Source organism: Ictalurus punctatus, chromosome 7 (genome assembly GCF_001660625.3).
Source record: "Ictalurus punctatus breed USDA103 chromosome 7, Coco_2.0, whole genome shotgun sequence".
NCBI classification, from domain to species: domain Eukaryota; kingdom Metazoa; phylum Chordata; class Actinopteri; order Siluriformes; family Ictaluridae; genus Ictalurus; species Ictalurus punctatus.
The window spans coordinates 12,928,830-12,949,463 of NC_030422.2; the positions used below are offsets into that span (position 1 = coordinate 12,928,830).

General features: G+C 41.6%; 2 protein-coding genes across 5 annotated transcripts in view; one reads left to right on the plus strand and one right to left on the minus strand.

The window, feature by feature from the left end:
* zgc:56231 (KISc_KIF23_like and GBP_C domain-containing protein) overlaps positions 1 to 4,775 on the minus strand; it is a 185,905-nt gene extending 181,130 nt beyond the window's left edge. For all 4 annotated transcript variants that reach the window (XM_017472236.3, XM_053681237.1, XM_053681238.1 and 1 more), the window contains exon 1: positions 4,766 to 4,775. The gene's annotated coding sequence lies outside the window, so the exon portion shown is untranslated. The remainder of the gene's footprint in view (positions 1 to 4,765) is intronic.
* Positions 4,776 to 9,715: 4,940 nt separating this feature from the next.
* ank2b (ankyrin 2b, neuronal) overlaps positions 9,716 to 20,634 on the plus strand; it is a 175,457-nt gene continuing 164,538 nt past the window's right edge. Inside the window, exon 1 of the mRNA XM_053681249.1 lies at positions 9,716 to 10,031. Within this exon, the coding sequence (XP_053537224.1) occupies positions 9,972 to 10,031 (60 nt within the window). The 5' untranslated portion in view covers positions 9,716 to 9,971. The remainder of the gene's footprint in view (positions 10,032 to 20,634) is intronic.

Below are 20,634 nucleotides of genomic sequence, written 5' to 3' on the forward strand. Positions count from 1 at the left end.
GATGTGAGGTCAAAACTAACTGGCATTTATATAGAATTATTTAATACTTTACCCGAAAACAACTTTCTTCCTAATGTCTCGTACAGTTCATCATAGAAATTCACAAGGGACAATCCTATAGTACTACAATAATGAATTATGTGGTGATGTAATTTAGTTAGTTTAGTATTTCCAGGGTATAGAAATGCAGAGTACTGGACACAATAACCTAATGTAGTTGTAGCTGGTTAATGAGACAGTCTATTGTTTTTCATAGAATTACAAAATGTATTGATGATTGTTTAATGTCAAAAAATACATTTCATTTATAGCACTAGGTTTGGAAACATTAAAGTCTGTTTGCACATCATAAATGTGCACTGCTTACTGAATTTAAGAGAAGAATTTTTTTTTTTTTTAATGTTCCAGGCAAAGGTTATGTTTGACCCTTGTTTAGAAATTGTGATTAGCTTAAGTTTTGCAGTTTATCTTCAGAAACATTACATACTGAAAGAATATTTATTGGATAATACATGACTTTGTCACTTAGAGAAATTGGGTTCATTAGGCATTTCCAATAAATGTTTGGATGAGAAGAATGCATCTTTGCGTCTACTCATCTACAACATATTAGCACAGGAAATGACCTAGGCCTAGCTGAATTTCTCTGTAAATGTTCATAGCTCAGCTATTTAAGACTTGCCATGACCTTAAATTCACCCTCGTCTATCGGTGAGCACCAGCTGAACTGAAGGTGACTTGGCTTTTGACTGACAGCTCAGTCTGCTCATGTCACCTTCATCCCTCACATTCTTCCACTCAAACAGCTCATGGAACAATTACGCACATGTGACATGGAGATAAACTCTAAATGGTCACCAGATACAAAGAAAGAAAAGCTATGTGAGCAGATGGTGTCTTGTACCCAACACTGTGTGACTCTCAACGACCAGATAACACTCTCTGTGCTCATTCAATCATTCATGTTTGTTTGTTTATTTGTTTGTCTGTCTTATTAGATGCCAGTGATGTAGTTTCATGTAGTTTTATTACTATATTGAGTTTTTCAATCTCGATGGAGGAATTTTAGCTTCCGTTTTGAATTAATTTTTATACATTTCAGTAACTTTAGTAGAAGTACATAGTACAATAATCAAATTGTAGTCTGTGGCGGACAGAACACTCCGCTATCACCTATCACTTTTCATAAGTTTGATTTCTCCTCAGAAAAAAATCGAGTAATTTTAGCAGTTATTTACACAAGTTCTTTTTGTTTTGTTTTCAGCATACATTTGGTTTTAACAGAGTTTTTAAGTAAAAGATTGATTATACAATTATACAAATGTGTTTATTATTATTAGTATTATTGTTATTATTATTATTATGTAATAGTTTCTATTCTAGTTTTAGTTTAGAATCAGACTTAGTGGAGCGTGCTGGTGGTGTTTTATCATGTAAGCAGATTGTTACACCATGGCGAACTCGCGGCTCCACCGAGCCGGCGTGGACTACATATCCCAGCTACGCCCGCGTTCAAGTTCGCCGGAGTACTGAGTGCCAACACCTGTGCGCCACCCAAGGTTATTTAAGACCTTGTTAACGCGAAGGTAAGTACTGCGCGGCGCGAAATAACGCTCAGTTTTCCCCAAACGCGAGTAAGTTACCAAGCTTCGGACTTTCTTGGTTTAAGGACTCTAGCCTCGTTTATGACTTACGATTCCCGGATCTCGTCTTGGATTCTTTCGATTGCTTCAGACTGTGTGCTTTGCGCTTCGCGCTTCCCTCGCCTTTCTGTCACTGCTCAGATTGGGCACGCGCTGGTCAAGAACAAAGTCATGTGATGAGCGAGCAGATAGCACGCCTCACCGAACAACTGGCGTCACCGAGGGGCAAACCGTGACCCCGCCCCCCCTGCTGCTGCTGTCTCCCCGCGCGACTGCTCGAGCTGCTCACGCAGCACTCGCACCAGCCCCGTCGGTGGTGCACTACCCGCCCCTGCCGACACCAGAGCGCTATGCCGGCGAGCCCGAACAATGCAGGGGTTTCATACTTCAGTGAACTTTGTTTCCCCATTATCCCCAGGTGAGTGCGTTCCAATTACTCAAAGCAGGTTCTTTTGTGTCACCCGTGCTGCTCGGATGTTCAGAGAAATCCTTTGTGCTTTTAGTGCTCATCGACTCTGGGGCAGCAGAGAACTTCATAGATGAGCAGACAGCGCGAACCCTCGGCCTCCCCATTCAAGCCCTCCTCTAGCCACGAGAGGTGCACTCCATCAACGGGTCCCCAATTGGAGGCGGGGTCATCTCACATTGTACAGCCCCAATCACCATGCAAGCTAGTGCCCTCCATTATGAAACCATCGTTCTGTATGTCACTGTATCTACTCAGGTAAACAGGTAACCAGGTGGTCCCCTTACTGCCTACGTCACTGTCTGACGGGCCCCACGGCTCCAGTAGCCGCCACCACAGTGGAGAGCCCCCTGTCCCTGTCACCGTGCCATCAGAGTATCATGATCTCCGTGAGGTACTCAGTAAGGAACGAGCAAGTGGCCTACCTCCACATAGGGCCTATGATTGCGCCATAGACCTCCTCCCCAGAGCCAGCCCGCCACGGTGTCGAGTGTACCCACTCTCCCAAGCAGAACAGCGGACCATGAACGCATACATTCAAGAGGCACTCCAACAGGGGTACATTCGGCCAGACACGTCACCGGTGTCCGCTGGGTTCTTCTTCGTGGAGAAGAGGGGAGGGGGTCTGCGACCATGCATCGACTATAGGGGTCTCAACCAGGTGACCGTTAAGTACCGTTACCCCCTGCCACTAGTGCCCGCAGCCCTTGAGCAGCTGAGGTCCATGTCCTTCTTCACAAAGCTGGACTTACGCAGCGCGTATAATCTGATCCGCATCAGGGAGAGCGATGAGTGGAAAACGGCCTTTAGCACCACTTCCGAGCACTATGAATATTTGGTCATGCCGTATGGACTCGCTAACGCTCCCTCAGTGTTCCAAAATCTGATCAATGACGTCCTGAGGGATCTATTGGGGCACTGCATCATCGCGTACATTGACGACATACTGATCTACTCAACGTCCCTGAAGGAACACATCAAGCAGGTCCGATAGGTGCTGTTCCACTTGATGGAACACCAGCTGTATGTGAAGGCCAAGAAGTGCGAATTTCACCAAAGCACTATCATGTTTTTGGGGTATGTCATCAGTCCGGAGGGGGTCGCCATGGACCAAAGCAAGGTGAAGGCGGTGGTGGAGTGGCCCACGCCCCGAACCGTCAAGGAGCTGCAACGCTTCCTGGGCTTTGCGGACTTTTATCAGCGGTTCATCCAAGATTTTAGCAAGATCGCACAACCCCTGACGTCCCTCCGAAACCTCCGCGTCTCGCCTGGACCTCTCATGCCCAGGGGGCCCTGGAGAGGCTTAAGCGGGCATTTACCACTGCCCCATCCTCCGACACCCGGACTCCTCCAGACCATTTGTCGTGGAGGTCGACGCGTCTGAGACGGGAGTGGGGGCCATCCTGTCTCAGAGGTTCGGGGATAGACCCAAGCTGCACCCCGTGGCCGCCTTCTCGCGAAAACTGTCTCCGGCGGAGCGTAATTATGATGTGGGGAACCGGGAGCTCCTGGCCGTCAAATTGGCCCTCGAGGAGTGGAGACACTGGTTGGAGGGCGGCGACCACCCAGTCATGATCTACACTGATCACAAGAACCTCGAGTACCTGAGGATGGCTAAGAGGCTCACACCCCACCAGGCATGCTGGTCTTTGTTCTTCTCCTGGTTCCAATTCACCTTGTCATACAGGCCAGGGACAGTTTGAACACGAAGGCTGATGCTCTGTCCCGCATCCACTCTCCTGAGGGCCTGGCAGATCAGGAGAAGTACATCGTACCCCCATCCTCCGTTATGGGCACCATTGAGAGGGCCCTGGACCAAGCCCTAGCTCGCCTCCCCAGGTCACGAATCCCAGCAGCCTGTTCCCCAGGGAAGCAATTTGTGCCAGAACGTTACCGCGTGGAGCTTGTCACCTGGGCTCACACGACGCGAGTGACGGGACAACCGGGGGCCCAACGCACTTACAAACTGTTAGCTGAAAAATATTGGTGGCCCCACATGCCCAAGAAGGTACAGCGTATCGTGTTCTCCTGCTCCACCTGTGCCCGCTCAAAGACCCCCGTGCCTTACCCGTCGGGAAATTGGTACCACTTCCCATACCCGCACGTCCGTAGACCCATCTGGCCCTGGACTTCCTAACGGACCTTCTGGAATCACAAGGCAACACGGCTATACAAGTGGTCGTGGACCAATTTTCTAAGTCCCTGCACCTGATTCCACTGCTGGCCCTTCCCTCTGCCTTCGCCACGGCCAACCTGTTGTTCCAGCATGTGTTCAGCTACTTCAGCATCCCAGAAGAAATCGTGAGCGACAGGGGCCCCCAGTTCACGTGTTGAATCTGGGCCAGCTTCATGGCGAAGCTGGAGGTCTCCGTTAACCTCACCTCCAGCTACCACCCGCAAGCCAACGGACAGGTAGAGAGGGCCAATCGGGAGATCCTCTGGTTCTTCTGAACCTTTCTGCGCCACCACCCCGGAGGACTGGAGTCACTTCCTCCCGTGGGCAGAGTACACCCAGAACTCCAGATTCTTTCGGTTGCTTTGGACTGTGTGCTTTGCGCTTCACGCTTCCCTCACCTTTCTGTCACTGCTTGGCCCGCGCTTGCCTCCCACCTGGTAACGTAACAATATACAGAAAGACAATAGAAGAGAAAAGAATAGGGAAAGACAAACAGACAAAAAAGTAGATTGTATACAAAATATGGCTGAGAAATATTTCTTGTTAGTAGGCCGATAGGCCAGAAATAGATTTGCTTTTATGGACACTTTTATTTTAGGTGTTCAAAAAATGATGTCTGGGTAAATGTGGGAGCGTTAATGCGTTATATTCTGGTGCTAGTTCACTTAACAATAAAACGAAGGACACACTATTCATCCTTGAGACTATTTTTTACATTTTGTGTGGAAACTACTGTACATGTACATTATATCAGGAATGTGTGATGTGCTGCAGTGTTGAAGGAGTATAAAAAGGATGTAAAATTCCCATTCTAGTTTTTGCCCCCTCCTTTGCAGTTTTAATAACTTCCACACTTTTGAAAAGGCTTTCCACTAATCTTTTCAAGGTGGCCGTGGGGATTAGTGCTCATTCTGCCACAAGAGCGTTAGTGAGGTCAGGCACTGGTGTCAGGTGAGAAGGTCTCTGGGGTGCAGTCAGCATTCCAGTTCATCCCAAAGGTGTTCAGTGGGGTTGAGGTCAAGGATTTGTGCAGGACACTCAAGTTCTTCCACGCTAACTTTATACACGATGCCTTTGTGCACAGGGGCATTGTCATGCTGAAACATGTTTGGGCTTCTTAGTTCAAGTGAATGGAAATCTTAATATTACAGCATACAAAGACATCCTGTACAATTGTGTGCTTACAACTTTGTGTAATAGTTCGCAAGGTCACAAAGAAACTCAGCATAACTTCTAAGCAACTAAAGGCCTCTCTGACATTGGCTAATGTTCATGAGTCCATCACCAGGAGAACACTGAACAACAATGGTGTGCACGGCAGGGTATAGGGAGAAAGCCACTGCTTTCCAAAAAGAACATTGCTGCCCTTCTGCAGTTTGCTAAAGATCACACTGACAAACCAGAAGGCTATTGGAAAAATGTGTTATGGATGAATGAGACTAAAATAGAATTTTTGGTTTAAATGAGATGGGTTATGTTTGGAGAAAGGAAACCACTGCCTTCCAGCATAACAACCTTATCCTTTCTGTGAAACATGGTGGTGGTAGTATCATAGTTTGGGCCTGTTTTGCTGCATGTGGGCCGGGACAACTTGCCATTACTAATGGAACATTGAATTCTGAATTATACCAGTGAAATCTAAAGTAAAATATCAGGACATCAGTCTATGTACTGAATCTCACGAGAAAGTGGGTCATGCAGCAAGGCAATGACCCTAAACACACAAGTCGTTCTATCAAAGAATGGTTAAAGAAGAATAAAGTTAATGTTTTGGAATGGCCAAGTCAAAGTCCTGACCTTAATCTAATAGAAATGTTGTAGAAGGACCGGAAGCAAGCAGTTCATGTGAGGAAACCCACCAACATCCCAGAGTTGAAGCTGTTCTGTACTGAGGAATGGGCTAAAATTCCTCCAAGTCGATGTGCAGGACAGATCAACAGTTACTGGAAATGTTTAGTTGGGGTCACATCAGATACGGAAAGCGAAGGTTCACATACTTTGGCCACTCATAGATATGTAATACCAGATCATTTTCCTCAATAAATAATAGACCAAGTATAATATTTTTGTCTCATTTGTTTAATTGGGTTCTGTTTATCTACTTTTAGGACTTGTGTGAAAATTTGATGATGTTTTAGGTCAGAAATATAGAACATTCTAAAAGGTTCACAAACATATTGATATGGTTTATATTTTAATCACAGTCACTGAAACAATCTTTTTGGTCAACAGAGTGTAATGAATCACTTCCCTTTTTCTGTGCTTGTGTATCCTGGTTTTGAAAAGTGTATGTACAACACACACCCACAGGGAGAGTTTGCAGGATAATTCAGCTTAATGCTCAATGACGGGGCAGTAGGCCAGAGTCGCTGCAGTAGTCTGTATAAATAGCTGGTCTGGTGCACCACAGTATACACACACACATACACACACACATACACACACACATACACACACACACACACACATGCACACACATATAGACATAATAAATATTACAATCAAATTTAAAAAAAACTGTCATTGTGAGGGGGCTCACGGTGGCTTAGTGGTTAGCATGTTCACCTGTTGTGTTTGCAATTGTTTGATATCCATGAGAGCAGAGAATCTTTGTGAATATTTTGAACAAAAGATCAAAAGGTTAAACAATAAAGACAATTTTTCACAGCCTTCTTTGCTCATATTTACCAAGGGTGCCAATATTTGTGGAGGGCACTGTACACTGTGACATCTGCACTTTATTAAACTGAGAGTGACTGAATAGAAAATGACAGCAGGGGCAGATGGATACTTTACAGGAAGAGGAGATGGTAATTATGGCAGAACATCATCATGTCTTGACAGTAATAATGAATTTAGCCAGGCTTTTCTGCCAGGGTGATGCCATTACATGGAAACCAACTTGCAGGAAGTAGATTATAATGAATTATGCAGTGATGTATATAAACATAATGATATTCAGAGTGGATTTTGGCTTTGTTTTGTTTACATGCATGGCTAGGCTAACACTACACAGAAAAACAGCATCAGCAAAGATTCACCGCAGTGCTAAATCCTGTCATTGGGAATGATGGTGGACTGTAGAAATATAAAAGCTAGAAGAAAGGAACATCATTTTCTCACAGACTTTTGTTATTGCATAAATTCATCCATAGTTTATCGATAAACTACACGCTACTTTCAGGATTGAGATTTTCAGAATTTTGAGTTGAGAAAGACAACTAAAACACACCTGCACAAAAAAAGTGTTTATTGGGTATCACCAAAAATCTGTAGGGGCCTTAATGCATATTCTTATACTAGGCAAGATTTTTCCTGGCAATAACTGATATTCTGTAACAGAGATTATGCTCTTCCTGTTATAGCATATCAAATTGTAGCCATCTCACAGCCTACAGTTACTTTATATCATTGATCCCGGTGTTTAACATTGACTTACTGTCCCTGAAAGCAGGGTTCAAATGTCTTATGGTTTCTATTGGTCTGAATGAGTCTCTCAGAATCCCCCGCATTTTAAAATACTGACACAGCAGGAAAATCGAACATACATGAAAAACAACTCCAGGCTTGAATGAGTCTTGTGGAATTATGTCAACAGAAACCATGTATCCTACTACACTGAATCTTACTACAGTGTATCTTACTACACTGTATCCTACTACACTGTATTCTACTACACTGTATCTTACTACACTGTATCCTGCTACACTATATCTTACTACATTGTATCCTGCTACACTGTATCCTACTAAACTGTATTCGACTACACTGTTTTCTACTAAACTGTATCCTCTGTTCGTTCATCCCGTGACCCCCCCATCGGCTGAATGCAGTGTGGCTGTGATGTAATGAACGAATGACTTGAACCCGAAGACTTGAGGCGTGAGGTAATCATTTCTGTTTCCTGAACAGAACCTACGGGGATGTTGCAGCGCATGCGGGGTCAACATAAAATGAACAAATCACTTGTTGTCCCCGAGTCATATTAAAGAGTCATTCAAAATGAACTGAGGGCATAAATCTCTCATGACAGTCGTTTTTAAAGTGGGGGCCACCCCCTTGGGGGCTGCCAGGGGGTGCCCGGGGGGGGGGGGGGGGGGGCTCAACAATTTGGTGTGAAAAATAAATAAATACATGATTTTTTTTCAGACAACCACACACACACACACACACACACACACAATCAATTCCTAATGTAATGTAATGTAAAGATGTAATATGTAATTATTAATAATAAAAAAGGGGGATATATTCAGAAGACTGTATTTTTAGTGTGTTTTAAAGACATCTTGCAAAAGGGGGGCCTCAGTCAAATGTTAATGCCATTTGCGGGGCCTTGCCCTGGAAAGGTTTGGGAACCCCCATCTTATGATACTTGACATTTTTACAGTACATAATACATACAGTGGCCTGTTATGCAGTGGTACCACAAACATAGCAAAAATGTGTAAGGGTACAAAAACACGTGTGCCAAACCCCTCTCCACCCATTTTGCTTTTTTGATTTTATTTGTATTGACTAGTTACAAAATTATCCAGTGGACACGGAAAAAGTGTGGGTTTTAAATGCCTTTACTTTTCAGTCAGCTACTTATTATAGTGAGCAACAGCTGAGTGAGTCAAAAAAAAAATACTAATGTGTAATTTATCTCTGTACTAAGACTGTAGTCTATTACTATTACTACTAACACTGATACTTCTACAACACATTATTAGTGTCTAATAAATATGAAATACTAATTTAACTAAATTAATTAGGCATGTTTGCCTCCGGCTTCTGGGATTGAGGGTTCGATTTCCACCTCTGGCCTGTATGCACAGAGTTTGCATGTTCTCGCCATGCTTCGAGGGTTTCCTCTGAGTATTCTGGTTTCCTCCCCCAATCCAAAGACATGCATCATAGACATGCTGACTGGCATTTCCAAATTGTCTGTGGTGTGTGAGTGTGTGTGCGATTGTGCCCTGCGATGGGTTGGCATGCCCGTCCATGGTGTCCCCTGCCTGGTGCCCAGAGTTCTCTAAGATAGGCACCAGGCTCTCTGAGACCCCCTGTAGGATAAGCGGTACAGAAAAGGGATGGATGGATGAATATCGAACCCTATCATTAAACACAATAGCCAAATGGAAACCGTTTGGTTCTTTACACAGACATACACCTACTTACAAACACACCTTTACGTAATTATAATCGTATTAATTTTATTTTGTTGCTCTGTTTATTTACATGAGCTGCTATGTGCTGTTATTACTATTCACTTGCTTTTACACATTGGTTTTGATTGGGTTACGCACTTTCATAGAGAGAGAGAGAGAGAGAGAGAGAGAGATGGATAGTGATAGAGACACAGAGATAGAGAGAGATAGATAGAGTGTGAGACAGATTGAGAGAGATAGAGACAGAGAGAGAGAGACAGGGAGAGAGAGAGAGACAGGGAGAGAGAGAGAGAGAGAGAGAGTCTACGCTGTCCCTCTCAGTGCAGGGTGAATGACTGCGTCTCCGCACACACTGTTTGCTGTTGTTTACTCCTCTGTCCCACTTGAAGGACAGCAGTAAGAGAGAGACAATAATAAATCTGATGGCGTGTGTCCTCCGCTGCAGCGCCTCCGGTGTGTTCTAGCCGCGCGGATAAACTCGTTCCTGTACCCGGGGAGCTGCGGTGGCTGGAGCGGCTCTGTCAGGCTCTCAGATGGCGTCTCCCGAGGCAGAAACTCCGTCCCCAACTGCCAACGAGGACCGAGTCCGTCAGGTAGGAAACAAGCGAGCCATGGCGAGTTTATAAACATAAAAGAGCAAGAGCGAGGTCGGTGATGGGGACAGTGATGATGATGATGATGGTGGTGGTGGTGGTTGTGACGACGATGGCGGCTGTATCAGGCTCGCTCTGTCCCGCGATGGACGATACGCGGAAAACAGCGTCTCCATGGCGACCGGACAGCTTCACGTGTTGTTTCTGAAGTCGAAAACAAAGTTGAGAGCTTTGCGGTTTGTTTTTGTTTCTGAAGCAGGGAGATAAAACTGAGCTCCAGCTCTAGTGGAGCAGTTTGAGGAAAGCTCACGTGTGTCCTGTATATATTCCACTGATATATTCTACTGATATATTCCACTGATATATTCTACCGATTTATTCTACCGATATATTCCACTGATATATTCCACTGAAATATTCCACTGATATATTCCACTGAAATATTCCACTGATATATTCTACTGATTTATTCTAATGATATATTCCACTGATATATTCTACTGATTTATTCTACTGATATATTCCACTGATATATTCTACCGATTTATTCTACCGATATATTCCACTGATATATTCCACTGAAATATTCCACTGATATATTCCACTGAAATATTCCACTGATATATTCCACTGATATATTCTACTGATTTATTCTAATGATATATAACACTGATATGTTCCACTGATTTATTCTACTGATATATTCCACTGAAATATTATACTGATATATTCCACTGATATATTCTACTGATTTATTATACTGATATTGGTGGTGATATGGGATGGTGGTGTACTAAATACCAGACCACCTCAATTACTGTAATGTACTGTCAGTGGTATCTTTTACTTCTTGGTATCTTTTGGCAGTTTTCATCCTCTTCAGGATGAATCCTTCACCTGGAAACAAGTGTAGTTTAAAATGAAATAAGGTTCACTGTCCACTATACATTCATTCATCTTCAGTAAATGCAATGAGTGGCACCACTACTCCAAATGTGGTGGGGCAAAATTTGATGCTTTTAATGATATTGAATCAAATTTGAGCTATTAATGATGCACACACCTTTTAATGAACACCAGAGTAGTTTGTTTCGACCCCACACGCTTCATTTTGCATGTTCGCAAAGTTAGCACTCATTTTAAAATATGTTTTAAAATTCGAAGGCGTTCACGTTCTGCAGTAGGCTGTTTTTTTTTAGCAAGCATTTTTTTTTAGCAAGTCTTACTTTCTTTGAAGAATGCCATTTGAGAAAAGTTCCTGTAATCGATTCTGAATATAGAGCATGCGCATATGTGACTTAAAATATTGAAACGATAGCGATACTGATTCAACAAACGATTATTAAGCGCCAGTGAGTGTCAAATTGCGATGAACTCTGTATCGCTTATAGGAGATCCCCTTTGGAAGAAATGGTCCCCCCCCCCCCCCCCCCCACTAGAATTTTTGATTGGTTTTTCAACCTAGTCAGACCTGTCTGTTATTGCCTGAATTGTTGGTTCACCGCCCCAGTAGTTTGAAAAGTGCCAGGTCAAATGCCAGCACTCTCCCGTTTCTCCGAGACCCTGGCAACTGCTAGACCCTGGTCAGGGTCAGGCTCGTGACAGATCCCAAATCTATTCCGGGAACACTCGGGGACTCATTCACACCCAGGTGCAATTTAATGTAGCAGCATGTTTTTGGATGGTGGGAGAAAACTGGAGAACCCAGAGTAAACCCACATGGTAACTGCTCTACCGTGACCCTGCAGGATTGACATTGTGTACCTGGAAGTAGTAAAGGTTTATAGATACTACATTCACTTTCCCAGGTGAAAGGTACATATTACAGGGACAATCTGACATTAAGAACCTTTGCATTGTTCACTTTTTGGAGGCACTTTTTAAGAAATTTTGGTGGTTCTTATTGATATCGTTCATGTTTCTGGAGGTATTTTTAAGGGTTCCACCAATAACATAACCTTCCAATATTTTTGCAGGAACCTTTTGTTTGTAGAGTGTAGAATTTGGACTTAGCCATCTGATTTCTGTCCAAGATATTCTGCCTTGGAGCAAGTAATTTCACCTAATGTATGCACTCTTAGAATACAAGGTTGAATCTAGCAGTCAAAAGGGTTCCTCTGTTTGTTCCTCTGGTTCTAAGCCTAACAGAAAGGCCAGCCTCCCCTGGCCCTCAATTATCTGGTTCTGGTCAAAACATTTGTTAAGTGTTCTCTGGAATACTACCAGGGTTTGCTTTTTAGAACCACATTACTATTAGGTCACCAGGATCAGGCTATTTGAGTGATTGTTACATTATTTGTCTCATTACTGTTGCAGATGTTACATTTGTAATAAGATCAAATGGTCTGTGGAGGTCTTGAGATCATATTTTGTTTACGCCAAAGTTTCTTCATCCAGTTCTTAGAAAGCCCTAGCAGGTCCAGAATAGATATTAGTGTGTATTCCAGCTTCACATAAGCCTGATCCTGGTAATTAAGGCTGGAGAGTGTTAGTTTGATAGAATTAAAAATGCTGCACATGTTATGAACCTATTTTTAGAGAGTTTTTTTTTATAGAAAGGATTTTTCAATTAGATGCTGTTGATTGCATATTGCTTGATTTGAGCATTTACTGACAGATTAGTGCTCTCTGAAAGTGAATGCTGAAGTTAAAAAAATCAACATAGATGTACAGCGAGGACATGCTTTGACTGCTTCGGAGATTAGAGGTGAGAACTGCAGAGCACAGCAGGTGAGAGCTGCCAGCCCAGATCACCAAGGAGGCACGGCTCCTCAACTCCATGGCAGCAGATTGTTTGGCAGAACTGTCTGTCGAGAATATGCCAGTGACATCATGCTCACTCATGTGTGTTTATGAGCACAAAATGCACACATTTTACTGTGGCTATGGTGTGAAAAACAAAAAAGATGCGTATAGTTGTAATGAAGCTACTTATGGTGTGTGTTCACAGATCATAGTGTGTATGTATGTGTGTTATGCATAAACAACATAAATGGAGGTTTGTCAACAAATCTGCCTCTGTTGTGGACATCTGCCCCTCTTTCCGGCTCACTTATAATGCACTTAGTCGTCACTGTAAAGATGAGCAAGGGAGAGAGATCGAGAGGTGGACGGAGGAAGTTAATGCTGTGGAAAGAGAGAAAAATGGCAGGGAAGGTGTCATAAAAGTATATGACGTAATGCATTCAGTCAAAATGAGTGGTTGAGAGATGGATTATCTGGCTTGAATGCTGAAGTGCAGATTTGATATCCTGCCCAGTGTGGTTATGTCCAAGATAGAGACAGATGAATCGGGAGGACAGGAAATGGAGAATAAAATAATAGAGAGAAAAATGGCTGAGACAGAAACAGATGGATGAAAGTGAGATGGAGCGAGAGAGAAATGCATTTCGGCATTGTTCCTTGGAGGGAGTTGTCTTTTCTTTCTCTGTAAAGTACTGTTCTTTTATTTAAGAAGGACTGCTCTGATACCTCTCAAAATGGAATATATGTGGCAGTTCCACATGCTTTGATGGCTTACTTATAATTAAGCGTTTTTGTCCTTAGTCTCATAGTTAAGGCTCTCCAGTGTACTGCAGGTCAAATCCAGCAGACAATGTGTGTTAAAATTACATTTACAGTATTTGACTCTTGCATCTAGCACGACTTACGGACATGTAAACATTTCCTCATGCTATTACAAATGTTATCCCCTGTTAGAGAGGAGTTAATGCAATGAGGTAGTACAGTAACCAAAACAGTACAAGTCAAGTAAAAAAAAAAAACGATTGTTTAATCATGTAATTGGTTGATCTAGTTCAAAAACATGACAAACACCCCCGTGTAAAACTGCCATCCTACTTGTCCACCCTCTTTGGCTTCATGCCATGATATTTTAATTCCATAAATATTTGAGTGTGGATACCATGTTGACATGCATCAATAAGGATTCATCTTTTCAACCCAAAGTTAGGATAGGTATAATGATTGAGTTGAAATATTTAATTATGCATTTACAGTGTTGCTTGAAAGTTTCTGAACCCTTTAGAACCTTTTTCTATATTTCTGCATGAATATGACCTAAAACATCATCAGATTTTCACACAAGTCCTAAAAGTAGACAAAGAGAGCCCAATTAAAACAATTGAGTCAAAATATTATACTTGGTCATTTATTTATTGAGGGAAATGATCCAATATTACATAACTGTGAGTGGCAAAAGTATGCGCCCTGTTTTATTTAAAGAACAGGGATCTATCAGAGTCTGATCTTCACAATACATGCTTGTGGAAGTGTATCATGGCACGAACAAAGGAGATTTCTGACTTCAGAAAAAGAGTTGTTGATTTTCCTCAGGCTGGAAAAGGTTACAAAACACTCTCGAAAGAGTTTGGACTTCACCAATCCACAGTCTGACAGCTTAGAGTGTACAAATGGAGGAAATTCAAGTCCACTGTTACCCTCCCTAGGAGTGGTCAACCATCACACATCAAAGATCACTACAAGAGCAGTGTGAATTTAGTGAGCTGACCACTAGCTGCTTTCAACATCAGTGTGTCACATCACTCAGGTGCCTGAAATACAAGTGTGTGGAGAGGCATCCTGTGGTCGCTTGGCACAGAGGGCACCTTTAGACTCCCAACAGGTCTCGGCTGTTTTTTTTTTTCAAGTGCTACTTGTGTCAAATCTGCTTAAAATGTACCTGACATATACTACAACTTCATGATCATGAATAAAAAGACATCACATACACACCCTAAAGGTGTTATGTAACGTGTCGTGAAGAAGTAGGGGTTCTATTTCATTTATAATGGTACACCATGGTTGTGTTTCATCATAGTGTGTCTTTATGCATTTCAGTTACTCTGTGTTTCTGATCCTATGTCCTGACTCTCTCTCTCTCTCTCTCTCTCTCTCTCTCTCTCTCTCTCTCTCTCTCTCTCTCTCTCTCTCTCTCTCTCTCTCTCTCTCTCTCTCCCTCCTCCTTACTAATACACATTTTGCCCAGTCATGCTGTCTTCTGCAGTCCCATTTCCTTTCGGTTTTAAGAAACAATATTAATTTTGTTTTAGATTTTATCGTCCTGAAGAGTAATAGCCTGACACTAGTAAATAGAACAGTGTTGTAATAACTGTAATAACATTTAGTATCAAATTGGGAAATGTAGCTAAGATAGTAGCTTTGTAACTCTCATACCCCTGTATATAGGACATACAGTATAAGGACAGTGATAGCTCAGCCTGAAGTCAAATCACATTGGGCTTTTTGGGAAACTGTGTGCTTGAATTAGCCTATTAGACCCAAAAAATGATTATTCTTTATTAATTGTAACATTCCATAGTTTTTTGGGCAATTTCCATCCTGCTGCCCAGGAGCCCCAGTTTTCATGTGTCTTATGAAATATTAAAATTGAGAGTGACTCTGGAACCCTTTACCAAAATATACTATACTTTTGTTTTTAAGTGTAATAAGGTCATGTAACAGAGAGATAAACACAGAAGTAACAATAGGCAGATTTTGTGTCTGATAATGTATATTAAACATCTAGAAAGAGCATCAACAAAAGTCTTCATTTGGTATGTAGTGATGTTTAATCTTAAATGTCACAGTGCTTCATAGTGATATGATATACTTAGATGCCGTAACTATAGCACATACTTCTTAATCCTGCCGCCTGCTGCACTACACACAACAGCCGAGGCACAATACTGCTGATGGTAGAACAGTTTTACAGCATGCATGAATGACAAGTAATCTTTTCAGGATCAGTAACATGCATACATGATCATATATTTGTTTCCATTAGTCTGTATTATTGCACATTACTAGCTACCATTATGTTAGCTACCACTTTTTAGCATTAGTTTTACAGGCAACAAAAATCATGGGACTGTGCTAATGACTGTATCATGTGTCCACTCTTAGTATATACGCTGCATGGCCAGAAGTATGTGGACACCTGACCATCACACACATACAGTGGGGGAAATAAGTATTGAACATTGAACAAATATTGAAGTCAGTATTTTTTTCAGTAAATATATTTCCTATTCACATGAAATTTTCACCAGTCATCAGTATTAACTCAAGAAGTCCGGAAATATAAAGTATTCACAACATTAAACTCCATCAATGAAGTTATGTGTAATAAAGAAGAATGACCCAGGAAAAAAGTATTGTACACACTAACTGAAATTTATTTAAGATTTAGTGGAGAAGCCTTTGTTTGTAATGACAGTTTCAAGACGCTTCCTATATGAAGAAATTAATCGGCCGCAGTATTCAGGTGTGATTTTTGGCCCATTCTTCTAAACATATTGTCTTTAAATATTGTTCAACTGGATTCAAGTCAGGTGATTGACAGGACCATTCTAGCACCTTGGTTTTTTTTTTCTCTGAAACCAATTGAGAGTTTCCTTTGCTGTATGCTTTGGATCGTTGTCCTGCTGGAAGGTCCACCCATGTCTCATCTTCATCATCCTGGTGGATGGCAGCAGATTCTTCTCAAGAATCTCCCGGTAAAGGGCTCCATTCATGTGGACTTTCCCAATACTGTTGTAACAATGCCAGTAGCACACAATTGTCCAGCATGTATTTGTATCCTGTAATATTTGCTTTCACTGGAACTTAGAGGCCCAAACATGTTTCATCATGACAAAGCCCCTGTGCACAAAGCGAGCACAAACCTTGAAGACATAGTTTATCAAGTTTGTAGTGGAAGATCTTGAGTGGCTTGCACAGAGCCCTGACCTCAACCCCACTGAACACCTTTGGGATGAACTGGAAAACTGGCTGCACCCCAGATCTCCTTACCCGACATCAGTGCCTGACCTCACTAATGCTCCTGTAACTGAATAAGCACACTCCAAAATCTACTGGAAAGCCTTCCCAGAAGAGTGGAGGATGTTATAGCAGCAAAGGGGTGACCAACTCCATATTAATGCCAATGGTTTGGGAATGGGATGTTCACCAAACATATGGGTGTGATGGTGAGGTGTTCATATACTTTTGTCAATATAATGTATCTTATATTATAGTGTATCTTATATTATAAAGTATACATAACATTTGCCAATGTATATAGTATACAATCTTTTACTAGTTCTCTTTAAACTAAATCTGGACAAATATTTACTTGTAAGTAAACTTGTTCATGTTTTAACCCTAAAGAACATTTTGCATATTCTTGTACACTAGCAATATACTACTTATATTACATGAGTAACTTTAAAAATATAGATATTTCTGTACTACATATAATACTTGACTCAGTAATAAACTACGTATTGATATGAATCATGTAACCACTCTTACATGGATGTCATTTTTGCCCATAGTGGAGTCATGAACAGTGACCTTTATTGATGCGAGAGAAGCCTGTAGGTTCTTTGATGTTGTCCTTGGCTCTTTTGTGACTTCCTGGATGAGTAGTTACTGTGCTCTTGGAGGAATTTTGGAAGGTCGGCCACTTCTGGGAAGGTTCACTACTGTGCCGAGTTTTTCCATTTGGAGATAACGGCTTTCACTGTGGATCTTTGGAGTCCCAGAGCCTTTGAAATAGCTTTGTAACCCTTCACAGACTGATGTATTTCAATCACCTTCTTCCACATCATTTCTGGAATTTCTTTCAATTTGTGGCATAGTGTGTTACTGGGTAAGACCTTTTAGCCAACTTCATGCTGTTGAAAAAGTTCTATTTAAGTGTTGATTTGATTGAACAGGGTTTGCAGTAATCAGGTCTGGTTGTGTCTAGTCCAGCTGAACTCCATTATGAATGCAGTTTCACAGATTTGGGGAATTAGTATCTATGGGGCAAATACATTTTCACACAGACCCAGTTGGTATAGGATAACATTTTTGCCTCCATAAATAACATTATCATTTAACAACTATAGTTTGTGGTTACTCCGGTTGCCTTTGTAGTATCTTAGATTTTGTTTTAATTTCTGAAACAATTTAGTACAAGATATACACAAAAACAGAAGAAAATCTGGTGCTTTTTCACAGCACTGTGGATGACGTGTGTGTTTGTGTGTGTGTGTCTGTGTGTGTGTGAGAGAAAGAGTGTCTCTGAATGGGTTCTTTTCAATACCAAGTGCAAAAAAGTTGGTTGTCTTCATCAGTGAGAGGCGATCTCACAGAATAGCCAACTGAATTCTGCATTTCTTCAATCTGCAAGGAAATTCTTTCATTCTGACCGACTCAAATACAGATTTTGTTTGCCACCAGCATGGTGCATTCCATTCACTCTGTGAAACGAAACACTGTGGCTCATCCCACATGCAGCACTGAGACTGACCCGAGACTCACAATGGGCCCCAGACCCGCAATATTCTTGCTCTGATGCTTATCGGTTTTGTAGAAACTCGTGATGTACAAATATGAAATACTTTTCCTTTTTTACAATCAGTATTGTACGTTACATTTTAGGTGTACTCTAGTAGTCTAGATGAATGAGTGATCTGTATTATTATTTAAATCTCAGTATAATATATGTTCAGGTGTTCTGCCTGATGAACAACATTAGAATCATTAAGAACACTTCCATCAAGTACAGATTATGGAAACTATTCATTAAGTGCTGTTTTTGCAAAGAGCCATTCAGGGCAGTAGCTAAATTTGGAAGCTCTTATCTTATCGTGGACGCTCTTATCCTGCCCTCCAGGAATTCCACCAGTCTCCCTTCATGCACTCTGTCACACACGGGCAGGATGGACTTTGGCTTCCTCTGTTCCTCCACTTCCCAAGTGCTTCCATTGGTAAAAATGATATGAGCTGAATGATTGAAGTGATGTTTTGCAATCAGGGTTTGGTGGCAGTAGATTTACCTGGTATTGCACACGAATCCTAGAATGTGTAAAGTGAAGTTGCGTAAAGTATTTGACAAATAGAGAGAATTCTTTGGAACATGAGTGATGGTCCTGAATACATGGATTATTAAGTATTAATGGTCATTTTAATGAGTTGCACTGTGCTCTCCTACAGTTACATGCTCTTTGTCCTGTCCACGTCATTGCAGTGTTTCACAAAGTGTAATAATTCAAAAAAAATTTTTACAACCGCTGTCAGACTGCTGTGGTATAATGAACACTACGATGTATACCAGCTGGAAAAATCAAAATGTCCATCAGTGTTTGACTCAGTCTGTAAAAAGGCCTTTTAATAGATGATACTAAACATCGATACACAAATGACAGACAATGCTTTCCAATGCACCCCGCTAAATGTCCATCATTCTGCGAGTCACTTCAGTCCTACATTTAGAAGGAAATTAAGGAGCGTAGACTGTATTCCAATTATAAAGGAAACTTTAAAAGTGAATACACTCTTATCCTTCTCTTTGCATTTCTGACATTTGCAAATAAGAGACCAATTATGCTGCTCTTAGATATCTGATCTGAGTCTTGTGTGCTCTCTAATACTTAAATGAACAGCTAAAGATTGGAAAACTTCATCTGGTCTTTTTCCAATCTTGAACTGTCCCGTTTCAGTGAAACTGTGACCACTGTAGCATCATATTCCATTTTCTGTCTGTAGCCCATCCACCTCAATGCTTTCATAAATGGTCTAAATGTAAATGGAACACTTATGTAGTGCTTTTATCCAAAGTGCTTTACACTGTGTCTCATTCACCCATTCACACACACACACACACACACACACACACATACACACACACACCAATGGTAGCAGAGCTGCCATGCAAGGTGCTAACTTGTCATCGGGAGCAACTTGGCGTTCAGTGTCTTGCCGGAGGACACTTCAGCATGTGGAGTCATGTTTTCCGGGAATCGAACCGCCAACCTTAGTGGACAACCCGCTCTACCACCTGAGCCACCGCCGCCCCTTTTACATGTTATACCTTATGTGATGCTTGTACGTTCACCACAGGTGTAAAGAGTAGTTATTTGAGTTACAGTAGCCTTCCTGTTAGCTTTAACTGTCTAGTCATTCTCCTCTGACCGCTCATCAACAACAAGGTGCCTGCAGAACTGCCACCTCACTTTATGTTTTTTCTTCAATGCACTATTCTGAGTAAATTATATATCCCAGGAGAACAGCAGTTTTTGAAATACTCAAACCAGCCCGTCTGGTACCAACAAACATGCCACTGTCAAAGTCACTGAGATCATATAATTCCCCATTCTGATATTTGATGTGAACATTAACTGACATGAATATTAACATTGACCTGTATCTGCGTGATATTGTGCATTGTGCTAATGCCACAGGATTGACTGATTGGATAATGGCACGAATGTGCAGGTGTACAGATGTTCTTAATAAAGTGGACAGTGAGTGTATGTGATGTATGCACTTTTCATGCCTCTGCCAATGGGTGGTGGAGGTATTATATTTTCATGTTGTCCGTTCATCTGTGTCCTTTGTCCAAGATTCTTGTTAACGCAATATCTAAAGAACGAATGGTTGAAAATTTGTAGGATTTATATGGAATTAACATTGCAACTAACAGATTTTGGAGTTGATCCAAACAGTGTCAAGGTCACAGCAAATTTAAATGCCTGAAATTATTTTTCTTCAATATCTACATTTCTGTTTGAATTCTATTTAAAGGGAATTTCAGGCATACAAATTAGTAACAAGAAAGACTAGACTTTATTGG